This window comes from Mustelus asterias, chromosome 10 (genome assembly GCF_964213995.1).
Source record: "Mustelus asterias chromosome 10, sMusAst1.hap1.1, whole genome shotgun sequence".
Taxonomy (NCBI): domain Eukaryota; kingdom Metazoa; phylum Chordata; class Chondrichthyes; order Carcharhiniformes; family Triakidae; genus Mustelus; species Mustelus asterias.
In genome coordinates, this window is record NC_135810.1 from 1,442,702 (window position 1) to 1,457,951 (window position 15,250).

At 50.7% G+C, this 15,250-nt stretch overlaps 1 protein-coding gene across 1 annotated transcript in view; it reads right to left on the reverse strand.

Moving 5' to 3' along the window:
* Positions 1–14,927, reverse strand: part of LOC144499488 (vitamin K-dependent protein S-like) — a 41,493-nt gene extending 26,566 nt beyond the window's left edge. Inside the window, exons 1-5 of the mRNA XM_078221479.1 lie at positions 14,780–14,927; positions 8,513–8,670; positions 7,124–7,148; positions 5,951–6,037; positions 963–1,085 (exon numbers count right to left, since the gene is read on the reverse strand). Coding sequence (XP_078077605.1) covers positions 963–1,085; positions 5,951–6,037; positions 7,124–7,148; positions 8,513–8,670; positions 14,780–14,843 — 457 coding nt within the window. The 5' untranslated portion in view covers positions 14,844–14,927. The remainder of the gene's footprint in view (positions 1–962; positions 1,086–5,950; positions 6,038–7,123; positions 7,149–8,512; positions 8,671–14,779) is intronic.
* Between the last annotated feature and the right edge of the window lie 323 nt (positions 14,928–15,250).

The following is a 15,250-nucleotide window of genomic DNA, read 5'->3' on the forward strand; positions in this document are numbered from 1 at the left end:
GACCCTCTGACAGTGTGGCACTCCCTCAGTACTGACCCTCTGACAGTGCGGCACTCGCTCAGTACTGACCCTCTGACAGTGCGGCGCTCCCTCAGTACTGACCCTCTGACAGTGTGGTACTCCCTCAGTACTGATCCTCTGATAGTGCGGCACTCGCTCAGTACTGACCCTCTGACAGTGCGGCACTGCCTCAGTACTGACCCTCTGACAGTGCGGCACTCCCTCAGTACTGACCCTCTGACAGTGCGGCACTGCCTCAGTACTGACCCTCTGACAGTGTGGCACTCCCTCAGTACTGACAGCACAAATAGTGAAGATATTTAGGGGAGATGGAGCAGTGACAGACTAGAATAACACACAACTCAAACTCACTGATGGAGATCAGGATGTTTGTGATGGGGAATTACTGTCCTCCTGGTCTTCAGCATCTGAAGAAAGTCTGGGCCTGGTTAATGAAACCGGATTAATCGTGGTCTGAAGGCAGGGAGCAAGTGGGAAATAGTGATCATAAAGCAAATAGGGTCACATTAAAAATGGAAACAAAGCAGGAAAGAACAGTGTAAAAGGCCAAGCCTGGAAAGTATCGAGGGGATGACAGGGGCCAAATCCAGGTTAAAGCGGGAGGAAGCAAGGAGAGATGGAAAGGGACAGGAAATCTTTTACTGGAATTGAATATTTAGGTGGACACTGGAAGATAACTGAAGCGTATTGGGGAAGTATTTAGGAAAGAAGCTGGGAGAACATTGGGGACAGGCCGGGAGATGTGATTCCAGTAAATGGCTGGACACAGGGGATGATGGGCTGAACGGCCTTTCCCTGTGCTGACATTTCTATCAAAGCTATTGGCATTGACGTTGCAGGTTAATAGTCCAGAATTCCTGTGTGGATCTCAACGCAAATAATCTCTGCAGCCTGCCTGGCACGAACAAAGCGGTTTGCTAAAGTCCCTGTCTGAGGCATACCATGCTGACACCTGTCTCCATGCCATCCTTCTCGACAGTTACAGCTGAAAGAGGCCTTCTTATCCACACACAGGATGGAGCCTTCGGGGTTACAAGGTGAAGGGGAACACTGGTCTGGGATCCCTGCATGAAATAGAAGACAACCAATCAGTTAATGTTCACAGACGCACAAATCAATATTATATAGACTCACATCAGGCCTGTCTAATCACGGATAACTGGGTTGTCAAATCCCTCCATGGCCTCACCCCGCCCCCCCCGCCCATATCTCCGTAACCTCCTCCAGCCCCGACACCCCTCCTTATCTCTGTAACCTCCTCCAACCCCCACACCCCTATCACTGTAACCTCCTCCAGCCCCTACAACCCTCCCTATCTCTGTAACCTCCTCCAGCCCCCTACACCGCCTCCCTATCTCTGTAACCCCCGCCAGCCCCTACACCCCTCCCTATCCCAGTAACCTCCTCCAGCCCCTATACCCCTCCCTATCTCTGTAACCTCCTCCAGCCCCTACACCCCTCCCTATCTCTGTACCCTCCTCCAGCCCCTACACCCCCTCCCTATCTCTGTAACCTCCTCCAGCCCCAACACCCCCTCCCTATCTCTGTAACCTCCTCCAGCCCCTATACCGTCCCGATCTCTGTAACCCCCTCCAGCCCCTACACCCCTCCCTATCCCAGTAACCTCCTCCAGCCCCTACACCCCTCCCTATCTCTATAACCTCCTCCAGCCCCTACACCCCCTCACTATCTCTGTAACCTCCTCCAGCCCCTACACCCTCCCTATCTCTGTAACCTCCTCCAGCTCCTATACCCCTCCCTATCTCTGTAAGCTCCTCCAGCCCCTAGATGCCTCCCTATCTCTGTAACCTCCTCCAGCCTCTACACCCCCTCCCTATCTCTGTAACCCCCTCCAGCCCCTACACCCTCCCTATCTCTGTAACCTCCTCCAGCCCCTACTCCCCTCCTTATCTCTGTAACCTCCTCCAGCCCCTACACCCCCTCCCTATCTCTGTAACCTCCTCCAGCCCCTACACCCCCTCCCTATCTCTGTAACCTCCTCCAGCCTCTACACCCCCTCCCTATCTCTGTAACCCCCTCCAGCCCCTACACCCTCCCTATCTCTGTAACCTCCTCCAGCCCCTACTCCCCTCCTTATCTCTGTAACCTCCTCCAGCCCCTACACCCCCTCCCTATCTCTGTAACCTCCTCCAGCCCCTACTCCCCTCCTTATCTCTGTAACCTCCTCCAGCCCCTACACCCCTCCCTATCTCTATAACCTCCTCCAATCCCTACACCCTCTCCCTATCTCTGTAACCTCCTCCAGCCCCTACACCCCTCCCTATCTCTGTAACCTCCTCCAGCCCCTACACCCTCCCTATCTCTGTAACCTCCTCCAGCTCCTATACCCCTCCCTATCTCTGTAACCTCCTGCAGTCCCTACACCCTCCCTATCTCTGTAACCTCCTCCAGCCCCTACACCCTCCCTATCTCTGTAACCTCCTCCAGCCCCTACTCCCCTCCTTATCTCTGTAACCTCCTCCAGCCCCTACACCCCTCCCTATCTCTATTACCTCCTCCAATCCCTACACCCTCTCCCTATCTCTGTAACCTCCTCCAGCCCCTACACCCCTCCCTACCTCTGTAACCTCCTCCAACCCCTACACCCCTCCCTATCTCTGTAACCTCCTCCAGCCCCTACACCCCCTCCCTATCTCTGTAACCTCCCCCAGCCTCTACACCTCTCCCTATCTCTGTAACCTCCTGCAGTCCCTACACCCTCCCTATCTCTGTAACCTCCTCCAGCCCCTACACCCCCTCCCTATCTCTGTAACCTCCTCCAACCCCTACACCCCTCCCTATCTCTGTAACCTCCTCCAGCCCCTACACCCCCTCCCTATCTCTGTAACCTCCCCCAGCCCCGACACCCCTCCCTATCTCTGTAACCTCCTCCAGCCCCTACACCCCCTCCCTACCTCTGTAATCTCCCCCAGCGCCGACACCCCTCCCTATCTCTGTAACCTCCTCCAGCCCCTACACCCTCCCTATCTCTGTAACCCCCTCCAGCCCCTACACCCTCCCTATCTCTGTAACCTCCTCCAGCCCCTACACCCTCCCTATCTCTGTAACCTCCTCCAGCCCCTACACCCCCTCCCTATCGCTGTAACCTCCTCCAACCCCTACACCCTCCCTATCTCTGTAACCTCCTCCAGCCCCTACACCCTCCCTATCTCTGTAACCCCCTCCAGCGGCGATCTCTGCGCTCCCCCACTTTTGGCCTCTTGGCTATCCCTGACTCTAAGTGTCTATTGGCTGCCGTGCCTCAGCCACATGAGGCCCAAACCTCTGGAATTCCTTCCCTCAATCCCTCCTTTGATACTCCCAAAAACCACTCGCTTCGGCCAAGCTTTGGGTGACCTTCAAATGTAGCTCAGTGTCAAACCTTGTTTGGCAATCGCTCCTGCGAACTGCCATGTGATATTTCACTGTATTCATAAGGTTTTGAATGAATAGATTGTTGTTACTATTGTAGATATTCCCAAACTACCCCATCATGGACTCAACTCAATCCCAATCTCCCAAAGAGGAAATCTGTAGAATATCTCCCAGTGTGGACTGAGCAAATCTTCCAAAGGACCCGCGGACAGACTTTCCCTGGATCAGGGTGGGATGGAGTTGGATTGGGAAGGTAAGCATCCATTCTGTCAGGAGGTCTGAGGTTCCATCGTCAGCAACGTCCTAGGTGGAGAAGGAATTTGCGAGACCTCGGAACTTGGCCCTTACATATTCACAGGTCTATCAAACAATTTAACAGCTGATTGTAAAGCTGACTTTCAGAACTTGTGGATCTTTGATGGAGGAAACCAACTTTCAGAAAGCTCCAGCCTACAGATAGAGAGGGGGACAGGTATGCAGCAAGTCGGAGGTGATTCAGGAGAGGAGAAAACTTGATGAAGGTTTGTGGTTTGGTGTAAGATACTGAGTTCCCCAGACATGAAGGAAAGGGAAAGAGGCTATTGAAAGTGGCAGGAAGTGGTCCATGTGTATCTAAAGAGAAAAAGATTGACAAAAACAAATGTAGGCCCCTTACAGTCAGAAACGGGAGAATTCATAACGGGGAATCAAAGAAATGGTCGAGGAATTAAATTTGTACTTTGCTTCAGTCTTCACAAAGGAAGACATGAATAATGGACCAGAAGTTCTGAAAGTGTTTTAGTGAGGAGCTGAAGGAAATCAGCATTAGCAGAGAAATGGTTTTGGGGAAATTAATGGGATTGAAGATGGAAAAATCTCCAGTTCCTGATAATCTTCATCCCAGAGTATTTAAGGAATTGGCCCTGGAAATAGTAGATCCATTGGTGGTTATTTTCCAAAATTCTTTGGACTCTGGACTGGTTCCTACAGATTGGAGGGTAGCTAATGTAAACCTGCTATTCAAAGAGGGAGGTAGAGAGAAAACAGGGAACTATAGACCAGTGAGCCTAATGTCGGTACTGGGGAAGTTGCTAGATTATTATCAAGGATTTTATAACTCGGCATTTGGAAGGCAGTGGTATCATCAGACAAAGTCAGCATGGATTTAGATCCATTTCTAGCTTCATTGTTACTCTGGCCAGTGACTCACAGTAAAAAACAACAAGCCAACTGACTGTCCCGTTAAAACAATCTCTCACTGTTTACGGAGGATTAAATATTGTCCAGGAAACCCGTGGGCAACACAGATTCTCAAAGATTAAAGAGTTGAACTTTAATCGGGTGGTGAGCTACAGATTTTACACAGTGACAGGATGTTTTTGAATTCCAGGCATAACTTGTCTTCCTGTGCTAGTGTAAGGAAAAAAGTGACACTGAGAGTGAGTAAAGTGTAACAGTGTGGAAAAGAACGACAAAACCTGGGGAGAGAGGTCCATTAACTGTAGCGTGCAAAGCTCATGGTTAAAAAGACGAGTCTGCGAAGGATTCTGGAACAGTTAAATCAGGAAGTCTTGTTTGATGGAAGTAACTTTGGAGTAAACAAGTACAACTGTTCACACAAACAGACTTTTTAAAAGATTCAACAACAGAAACATCACGAGGTCTTATTTGTGACATGTACCTTTGATGTAAAACAAGGGGAAAGTAAAGGAGCATTGCTTTCAACAGCTATTTTGAGGGCTTGAAAGGTAAAAAGAAACCCAAAAGCCACTCACCCTCTGCTAGATTGATCACCAATACCCTGTATGAATGAAGTCTGTTCTGTGGACCCCATCATCATGACTTGCGCTCAAAGCACGTTATTGTGAAGGAGGCTGAATGTTAACAAACACCAGGGAGCCTCCATTCTGTTCTTCGATATTGTGATATATTTAAGATTGCTTTATCAGAATCACAATTATAGAATCACTACAGTGCAGAAGGAGGCCATTCGGCCCATCGAGCCTGCACGGACCACGATCCCACCCAGGCCCTACCCCCGGAACCCCAAGTATTTACCCTAGCTAGTTCCCCTGACATTAAGGGACAATTTAGCATGGCCAATCCACCAGACCCGCACATATTTGGAGCGTGGAGGGAAACTGGAGCATCTGGAGAAAACCCACGCAGACATGGGGAGAACGTGCAAACTTCACACAGACAGTGATCCGAGCTGGAAATCGAACCCGGGTCCCTGGCGCTGTGGGGCAGCAGTGCTAACCCCTGTGCCACCTGCAATCGTGGCCCAAGGAATGGAAGGGTTTCTGGGTTGTTCCAAACGATACTGGTTCAGTCACAGCCTCCAGGGTAGGGATAAAGCTGCTGTACCTCGCCGGAGACTCCTGTCCTACTCTGTGCGGCTGCGTGCGAAGCCAAGACATTGTTCAAATGAAAAGTCCTTCTCCATATATGCCCCATTCGCCAATAAATCAGTGCTGTAAACATGAAGATGAGAAACATTCTGCTCATACTTTAACTCCCAGTTATATATTTGTGCCCCCTCACATGAGGACATTTTCCCCCGAATTGAACCTACCAATCACACAGCTTCGTAAATCTGCAGTCGGGTGCCGGGGTGCACGGTATTGACTGGGGATTTGTAACTGATGGAGACTGAGGCAGTCTGAGGGAGAGACAGGGAGAAAGTGTGAGCATTCACAGTAACAAAGTTCCAGTCAGGAAGATTGTCCATTCACACACAGACTGAGTTTTATAACACACCCACCGTTAACGAGCAGGGGCAATTTGACAAATTTACATTTCCCAAACTAAATCTCCCCACACTGAGATACATATCCGGAAAATGGAGGAGGGGTTTGTTTTTTAATTCATTCGTGGGACATGGGCATCCCTGGCTGGCCAGCATTTACTGCCCATCCCTAGTTGCCCTGAGGGCAGTTGAAAGTCAACCACATTGCCGTGGGTCACATGTAGGCCAGACCGGGTAAGGGCGGCAGATTTCCTTCCCTAAAGGGCATTAGTGAGCCAGAGGGGTTTTTCCCACAATGGACAATGGTTTCATGGTCATCAGTAGATTTTTAATTCCAGGTTCTTTTTACTGAATTCAGATTCCACCATCTGCCGTGGCGGGATTCGAACCCGGGTCCCCAGAGCATTAGCCGAGTTTCTGGATTAATAACCTAGCGATAATACCACTGGGCCATTGCGTCCCCCAGTTGATCATGGTTAGAGGTTGGTGGGGGGGCGGGGGGAGTTCCCTGTAAATCCGTGCTTCTTTGCCGGAGACTCCGGATTCTCTGGAATCTGTGAAGTTCCCATCACATTTAAGCAACGGAGGCAAACAACTAGTTACTGACAGCTTCTGAGACAGAGTCCACACAATGGGCTGAAGGGCCTCTCTCTGTGCTGTAAAACTCCCAGGGGGATGGGGGGGAGTGGGGTTGGGGCGGGGGGTGGGGGGGGGGGAGAATCTGGAACTCTCGCCAACAAAATATCTGCTGAGGGTCAGTTGAAAATTCCAAAAACTGAGCCGGATAGATTTTTGTGGGAAGGGGTTTACACATTCCTGAGCAAAGGCGGGTGAACAGAGTTAGGATATGGATCAGCCATGATCTAGCTGGCTGGTGGAACAGGCTCAAGGGGCTGAATGGCCTCCGCCTGTTCTTATGGCCTGCTCCAGCTCTCTTTGATTGTTTCTCGAAACCGTGTCTACCCCAAAGGTAACATTCGCAGCCCCGATTAAACTTACCGAGATACTTGGGGTAAAAGTAATTCTGTGGAAATAAAGAAAGACAGTTTCCAGTGAGAACATTCCTCAGAGCGGAATCACCAGCCGATATCACACATAGAGCGAGATCCAGTCCCCACTCACTGGCTGCATCTTTTTAATATCTATCACCAGGGATTGGGGGAGTTACTGGCTCTGAGACTTTCAGGACAATTGACAGATAGTGACTGACACAAGGTTAAACACAGCCACAGAACCCGATATCAGAGCCACACAGACAGTTCCCTGAACCTCACAGGAAACTACTCAATATTCATAATTATGTCTCACCTGAAGATGACGCATCTTTGACAGTGCGGCGCTCCCTCAGTACTGACTCTCTGACAGTGCAGCACGCCCTCAGTACTGACCCTCTGACAGTGTGGCACTCACTCAGTACTGACCCTCTGACAGTGCGGCACGCCCTCAGTACTGACCCTCTGACAGTGCGGCACTCCCTCAGTACTGACCCTCTGACAGTGCGGCACGCCCTCAGTACTGACCCTCTGACAGTGCGGCACTCCCTCAGTACTGACCCTCTGACAGTGCAGCACTCCCTCAGTACTGACTCTCTGACAGTGCGGCACGCCCTCAGTACTGACCCTCTGACAGTGCGGCACGCCCTCAGTACTGACCCTCTGACAGTGCGGCACTCCCTCAGTACTGACCCTCTGACAGTGCGGCACTCCCTCAGCACTGACCCTCTGACAGTGCGGCACTCCCTCAGTACTGACCCTCTGACAGTGCGGCACTCCCTCAGTACTGACCCTCTGACAGTGCAGCACTCCCTCAGTACTGACCCTCTGACAGTGCGGCACTCCCTCAGTACTGACCCTCTGACAGTGCGGCACTCCCTCAGTTCTGATCCTCTGACAGTGCGGCACTCCCTCAGTACTGACCCTCTGACAGTGCGGCACTCCCTCAGTACTGACCCTCTGACAGTGCGGCACTCCCTCAGCACTGACCCTCTGACAGTGCGGCACTCCCTCAGTACTGACCCTCTGACAGTGCGGCACTCCCTCAGTACTGACCCTCTGACAGTGTGGCACTCCCTCAGTACTGACCCTCTGACAGTGCGGCACTCCCTCAGTACTGACCCTCTGACAGTGCGGCACTCCCTCAGTACTGACCCTCTGACAGTGTGGCACTCCCTCAGCACTGACCCTCTGACAGGGCGGCACTCCCTCAGTACTGACCCTCTGACAGGGCGGCACTCCCTCAGTACTGACCCTCTGACAGTGCGGTACTCCCTCAGTATTTCACTGAAGCTGGATTTTGTCCCTATGTCTGGGATTATTAACCACAACCTTCACCTTCAGGATGAGCCGTTTCCCAGGGCCCCGAATCCTGTGAAGAGGATCAAATACTTACCGTTTCCAGACGGTTCTCGAATATTTCCCTCGCTTCCTCTTTGTTGCAAAATTCTTCAATGCATTCCCGCTCTAAGCTGCCTTGTTTACGTTCCTCGAAGATCACGTTTGCGCGCCGCTGTCTGATGAGGAATTGTGTTGCTCGTTGGTGTGACAGGACTGTGTGTCAGAAAACATACAGATCAAACTACTGCGCGCTCAGCCGGTGCTCAATGCTACATTCAAAGGTCTGTGCGATCGGTGGATCGGCCGTTGTAAAATGGCCCTTAGTGTCAGGGGGATTAGCAGGGCAAATATGTGGGGTTGGGGGATAGGGCCTGGGTGGGACTGTGGGTGGTGCAGATTCGATGGACTGAATGGCCTCCTTCTGCACTGTCGGGATTCTATGATTCAAAGTTTATCCACTGAAGGTTCTCAGGTTTGTTTTTACATATTTACTGCATGTGTTCGATCCAAAATCAGGGAGTGGGTCGTACCTGTCATGGCTGGAATTTTCTGGCCATTCACACAGAGCGTCCCTGCCGCAGGGTTCTCACTGACAACAGCGGCAGAGCAAGCCCCGCTGCCAGCCAATGACAGGCCGCCCCACCACCATGAAACACGTAGCGGATTGTGGGGAAAATCAGCCCAGTCTCTCATTTCCCCCACCCCCAAGGATCAAGAGCTTCAAGTTTTTAGGTGTCCAGATCACCAACAACCTGTCCTGGTCCCCCTATGCCGACACTATAGTTAAGAAAGCCCACCAATGCCTCTACTTTCTCAGAAGGCTAAGGAAATTTGGCATGTCAGCTATGACTCTCAACAACTTTTACAGATGCTCCATAGAAAGCATTCTTCCTGGTTGTATCACAGCTTGGTATGGGGCTCCCGCTCTGCCCAAGACCGCAAGGAACTACAAAAGGTCGTGAATGTAGCCCAATCCATCACTCAAACCAGCCTCCCATCCATTGACTCTGTCTACACTTCCCGCTGCCTCAGGAAAAGCAGCCAGCATAATTAAGACCCTACGCACCCCAGACATTCTCTCTTCCACCTTCTTCCTTCGAGAAAAAGATACAAAAGTCTGAGGTCACGTACCAACCACCTCAAGAACAGCTTCTTCCCTGCTGCTGTCAGACTTTTGAATGGACCTACCTCGCATTAAGTTGATCTTTCTCTACACCCTAGCTATGACTGTAACACTACATTCTGTACTCGCTCCTTTCCTTGTCTATGAACGGCATGCTTTGTCTGTATAGCGCGCAAGAAACAATACTTTTCACTGTATGTTAATACATGTGACAATAATAAATCAAATCAACTCAACCTTCCAACAGGGATTACATTTCAGAAATACTCGCTCAGCAGTAAAACACTTTGCTTCAGTTTTGGTGAGACCACATCTGGAATACTGTGTGCAGTTTTGGGTCTTCATATTTCAGAAAGGATATACTGGCATTGGAGCCGGTACAGTGAAGTTTCACTAAATTGGGATGGAAGGGTTTTCCTATGATGACAGACTGAGTAAATTGGGCTTGTATTCTCTGGAGTTCAGAAGAATGAGAGACAATCTCACTGAAACCGAAAAACTTCTGAAGAGACCTGATAAGGTGGATGGTGAGAATTTGTTTTAATTGGTCGGGGAATCTAAAACACGGGGGCACAGTCTCAGGATAAGAAGCCAGCCATTTAGAATTGAAATGTGGAGAGATTTCTTCGCTGAGAGAGTTGTGAATCTTTGGAATTCTCTACCCCAGAGGATTGTGGATGCTCCATCGTTGAATACAGTAAAGGGTAAGGAGACATTTTGGTTTCTCAGGGAGCTAAGGGGTGGGGAGTGTTCGGGACCAGATCAGAAACTCCAAGATAGATTATGAAGTTAGCTTAGACCCCAACTATTTTTGATTCTGGAATCAGGGCAAGCATAATGTGTTTCTCTCCAGATGTGATTCTATTGATCCACGAGGAAGCTTTTATCAAAACAAACTTTATTTAACAACACAGTTAAAATATAACAAAAAGAATTTGTGTAACTTTTACCATTTGAAAGACTTAAACGTGATAAGATATAATTCTTAACAGCTAGCTATCTCTATAGTTTCAATTTAAGCAATATTCCTCATAAACATAAACCTCTCTTTAGAATTGGTTAGCAAGACACACAGGCTTACGTGAATTCCCAGTCCACCAGCCTTTTAACCAAGGACTGGGACCGAGATACAGACAGACACCCATCTTCTGACTCTCAGACAGCAGCCTCCAGAGGGAAACCTGTCTTCACACAGCAGAACTCCAGAGAGAGAGAGAGAGAGAGGGAGAAAACAGCTCTTGCCTTTGGCAGACCTCTGCCGAGAGATACCTATTTTCTGTCAGGTCCCCAGACTTCAATTTCTAGATAGAGAGAGAAAAAGAGCTACTGCTCCTTTTCTATATTCAAACTGCAACTGCCTGCTTTTTTCTCTCTGTAAGCCTAGCTCCCCCACACATGATTCTCTTGTCAATCAACCTCATCAAGCCCTACTCTGAAACTATAAGGAGCAGCTCTAAGAATAACAATAAGCCATTTGTCCAGATTAAAACAAACACTCCAAAAATTAGGAGCAATTAACCTTCTGCAGTCTCAGCAGGTGGACGGCTGGTTGTAGACAATTCAGACACGTTAAACAGAGCTGCAGCATAAACACACCTTTCACCAGAAACAGGACACAAAATACATCTCTTAAAGGCACAGTATCATCACAGGAGTGGGTGGGAAAATGGAGTGAAGATAATGATGGTATTAAATGTGCAGTAGGCTCGATGGACATTACGGAATATTCCTGCTATCCTTTGCATTTTTGTGGAAGTTCCGACTGGTTATGAGGGCTGGAGAGATACAGGTTCTTTCGATGGCTGAATGACCATTAAAAAGCAAAGTCAATAATGGCATCTTCCGTGGTCAGTTCCATTCGTGTCACCTCACACCTTACACTGAGCCGCACTGACTGTGGCTTCGGACAGAGAGCAGACGTTCAGTGAGAAGAGGAAAATTTTAACTATCTTTCTAAAAAATCCTCAAGCTGCTGCCTCAAGAGTCTCTGACCCTCACGCTACTGATCCTCACACTACTGACCCTCACGCTACTGACCCTCACGTTACTGACCCTCACGTTACTGACCCTCACGCTACTGATCCTCACACTACTGACCCTCACGCTACTGACCCTCACGCTACTGACCCTCACACTACTGACCCTCACGCTACTGATCCTCACGCTACTGACCCTCACGCTACTGATCCTCACGCTACTGACCCTCACACTACTGACCCTCACGCTACTGATCCTCACGCTACTGACCCTCACGTTACTGACCCTCACGCTACTGACCCTCATGTTACTGACCCTCACGTTACTGACCCTCACGTTATTGACCCTCACACTACTGACACTCACACTACTGACCCTCACGCTACTGACCCTCACTACTGACCCTCATGTCACTGACCCTCACATTACTGACCCTCACATTACTGACCCTCACACTACTGACCCTCACTACTGACCCTCATGTCACTGACCCTCACATTACTGACCCTCACATTACTGACCCTCACATTACTGACCCTCACGTTACTGACCCTCACATTACTGACCCTCACATTACTGACCCTCACATTACTGACCCTCACATTACTGACCCTCATGTCACTGACCCTCACGTCACTGACCCTCACATTACTGACTCCCTATCCACAGAATGAGAATTTCTGTCCTGTTAATTAGATTTTTAAACATTTCTGAGTAGAAACAGCTGCTGTCAGTAAAAATGACCATGCAGATGCTGAATTTCTTTTTATTCATTCGTGGGACATGGGCGTCGCTGGCTGGCCAGCATTTATTGCCCATCCCTAGTTGCCCTTGAGAAGGTGGTGGTGAGCTGCCTTCTTGAATCGCTGCAGTCCACGTGCTGTGGGTTGATCCACAATGCCGTTAGGGAGGGAATTCCAGGATTTTGACCCAGCGACTGTGAAGGAACGGTGATATATTTCCAAGTCAGGATGGTGAGAGGCTTGGAGGAGGGTTGCAGGTGGTGATGTTCCCATGTATCTACTGCCCTTGTCCTTCTAGATGGAAGTGGTTGTGGGTTTGGAAGGTGCTGTCTAAGGACCTTTGCTGAATTGCTGCAGTGCATCTTGTAGATAGTACACACTGCTGCTGCTGAGCGTCGGGTGGTGGAGGGATTGAATGTTTGTAGATGTGGTGCCAATCAAGCGGGGCTGCTTTGTCCTGGATGGTGTCAAGCTTCTTGACTCAGAATTCCCCACTATCAACATCCTTGGGGTTATCATTAACCAAAATCTGAACTGGACCCAGCCATATAAATACAGTGGCTACCAGAGCAGATCATAGAAATCATAGAAATCATAGAAACCCTACAGTGCAGAAACAGGCCATTCGGCCTATCGAGTCTGCACCGACCACAATCCCACCCAGGCCCTACCCCCATATCCCTATACATTTTACCCGCTAATCCCTCTAACCTACGCATCTCAGGACACTAAGGGGCAATTTTAGCATGGCCAATCAACATAACCCGCACATCTTTGGACTGTGGGAGGAAACTGGAGCACCCGGAGGAAACCCAGATCAGAGGCTGGGAATCCGGCGGAGACTAACTCAGCTCCTGACTCCCCAAAGCCTGTCCACCATCTACAAGGTACAAGTCAGGAGTGTGATGGAATACTCTCCACTTGCCTAGATGGGTGCAGCTCCCAACAACACTCAAGAAACTCGACACCATCCAGGGCAAAGCAGCCCACTAGATTAGAACCACATCTGCAAACATCCAGTCCCTCCATCACTGATGAACAGTGGCAGCCATGTGTACTATCTACAAGATGCACCGCAGGGACGCTCCAAGGTTCCTTAGGCAGCATCTTGCAAACCCATGACCACTAACATCTGGAAGGACAAGGGCAGCAGATACATGGGAGACCACCACCTGCAAGTTCCCCTCCAAGCCACTCACCATCCCGACTTGGAAATATATCGTCGTTCCTTCACTGTCGCTGGAACATCCTTCCTAACTGTATGGGTGTACCTACACCACACATGGACTGCAGTGGTTCAAGGGCAATTAGGGATGGGCAATAAATGCTGGTCCAGCCAATAATGCCCACATCCAATGAACAAATAAAATTAAAACCTGCAAGGTTGCCTCTTGTCCTTGAGGAAAGGAAACTTGCCATCCTTACCTGATCTGGCCTACATAATTCCAGAACCCAGAATGTGGTTGACTCTTAACTGCCCTCTGAACTGGCTGAGAAAGACATTCAGTTCGATCAAACTGCTGGAAAGAATGACAGTGCTTCAAGATGAAGGTGATGCAGTATAGTCTCACAGCAACTGCAGACAGGCAGAAAATTATTCAGGAGCTGGCTGGATTTGAACAGCTGGGTGGGTTTGCACAGCTGGAGTTTGCCTGCCTGTGTGTCCAGCTCAGAAACAGGAGCTATACTGCAGCTGATGGAAACTCTGGGGTTCACCTGTACAGCCCTGGGGCAATGCCTTGAGCATTGTTGAGTTTACTGGAGCTCAGGAATCTTTCTGCATTGTGCAACAGCGAAATCGTTACCTCATCACATTGAGACTGACACAAATCTTCAAAATATTCAGCTGGTGAAGCAGCATCCCGCAGTGGGTCAGAGAGACAGTGCTGCTGTCCCGCAGTGGGTCAGAGAGACAGTGCGGCTGTCCCGCAGTGGGTCAGTGCGGCTGTCCCGCAGTGGGTCAGTGCGGCTGTCCCGCAGTGGGTCAGTGCGGCTGTCCCGCAGTGGGTCAGTGCGGCTGTCCCGCAGTGGGTCAGAGAGACAGTGCGGCTGTCCCGCAGTGGGTCAGTGCGGCTGTCCCGCAGTGGGTCAGTGCGGCTGTCCCGCAGTGGGTCAGTGCGGCTGTCCCGCAGTGGGTCAGTGCGGCTGTCCCGCAGTGGGTCAGAGAGACAGTGCGGCTGTCCCGCAGTGGGTCAGTGCGGCTGTCCCGCAGTGGGTCAGTGCGGCTGTCTCGCAGTGGGTCAGTGCGGCTGTCTCGCAGTGGGTCAGTGCTGCTGTCTCGCAGTGGGTCAGTGCGGCTGTCCCGCAGTGGGTCAGTGCGGCTGTCCCGCAGTGGGTCAGTGCTGCTGTCTCGCAGTGGGTCAGTGCGGCTGTCCCGCAGTGGGTCAGAGAGACAGTGCGGCTGTCCCGCAGTGGGTTTGGGGGGAGGGGATGCTGCAGTGGGTCGGGGGGGGAGCAGGGTACCGGGGCGGATACTCACAGCAGAGGGTCTCCGGCAGGATCAGAGCTCCGAGCAGAGGCAGAAAGCGCAGCCCCGCGGACATCGCGGCAGCGGGACCCGGACTGGGCTCAGCCTCCGGCCCGGGGGGGAGGAGCGGGAGCGGAGCTGGAGCTGGAGGCGGAGAGGCTGCAGCACAGACTGGCAGGGGTGGGAGCTCAGAGTGTGTCTGTGTGTGTGTGCGGGGGGTGTATCTGGGTGTGTGTGTCAGTGTGTGTGCCTTTGTGTCTGAATGTGTGTGTGTGTGTCTTTGTGTGGAGGGGGGGTATGGGGGTGTGTGTATGTCAGTGTGTGTCTGTGTGTGTTTGGGGGGGGGGGGTGGTCGTGTGTCAGTGTGTGTGTGTGTGTGTATGTGTGGAGGGGTTTGTGTGTAAGTGTGTGTAAGTGTGTGTGTGTGTATGTGTGTCAGTGTGTGTGTGTAAGTGTGTGTGTGTATGTGTGGAGGGGTTTGTG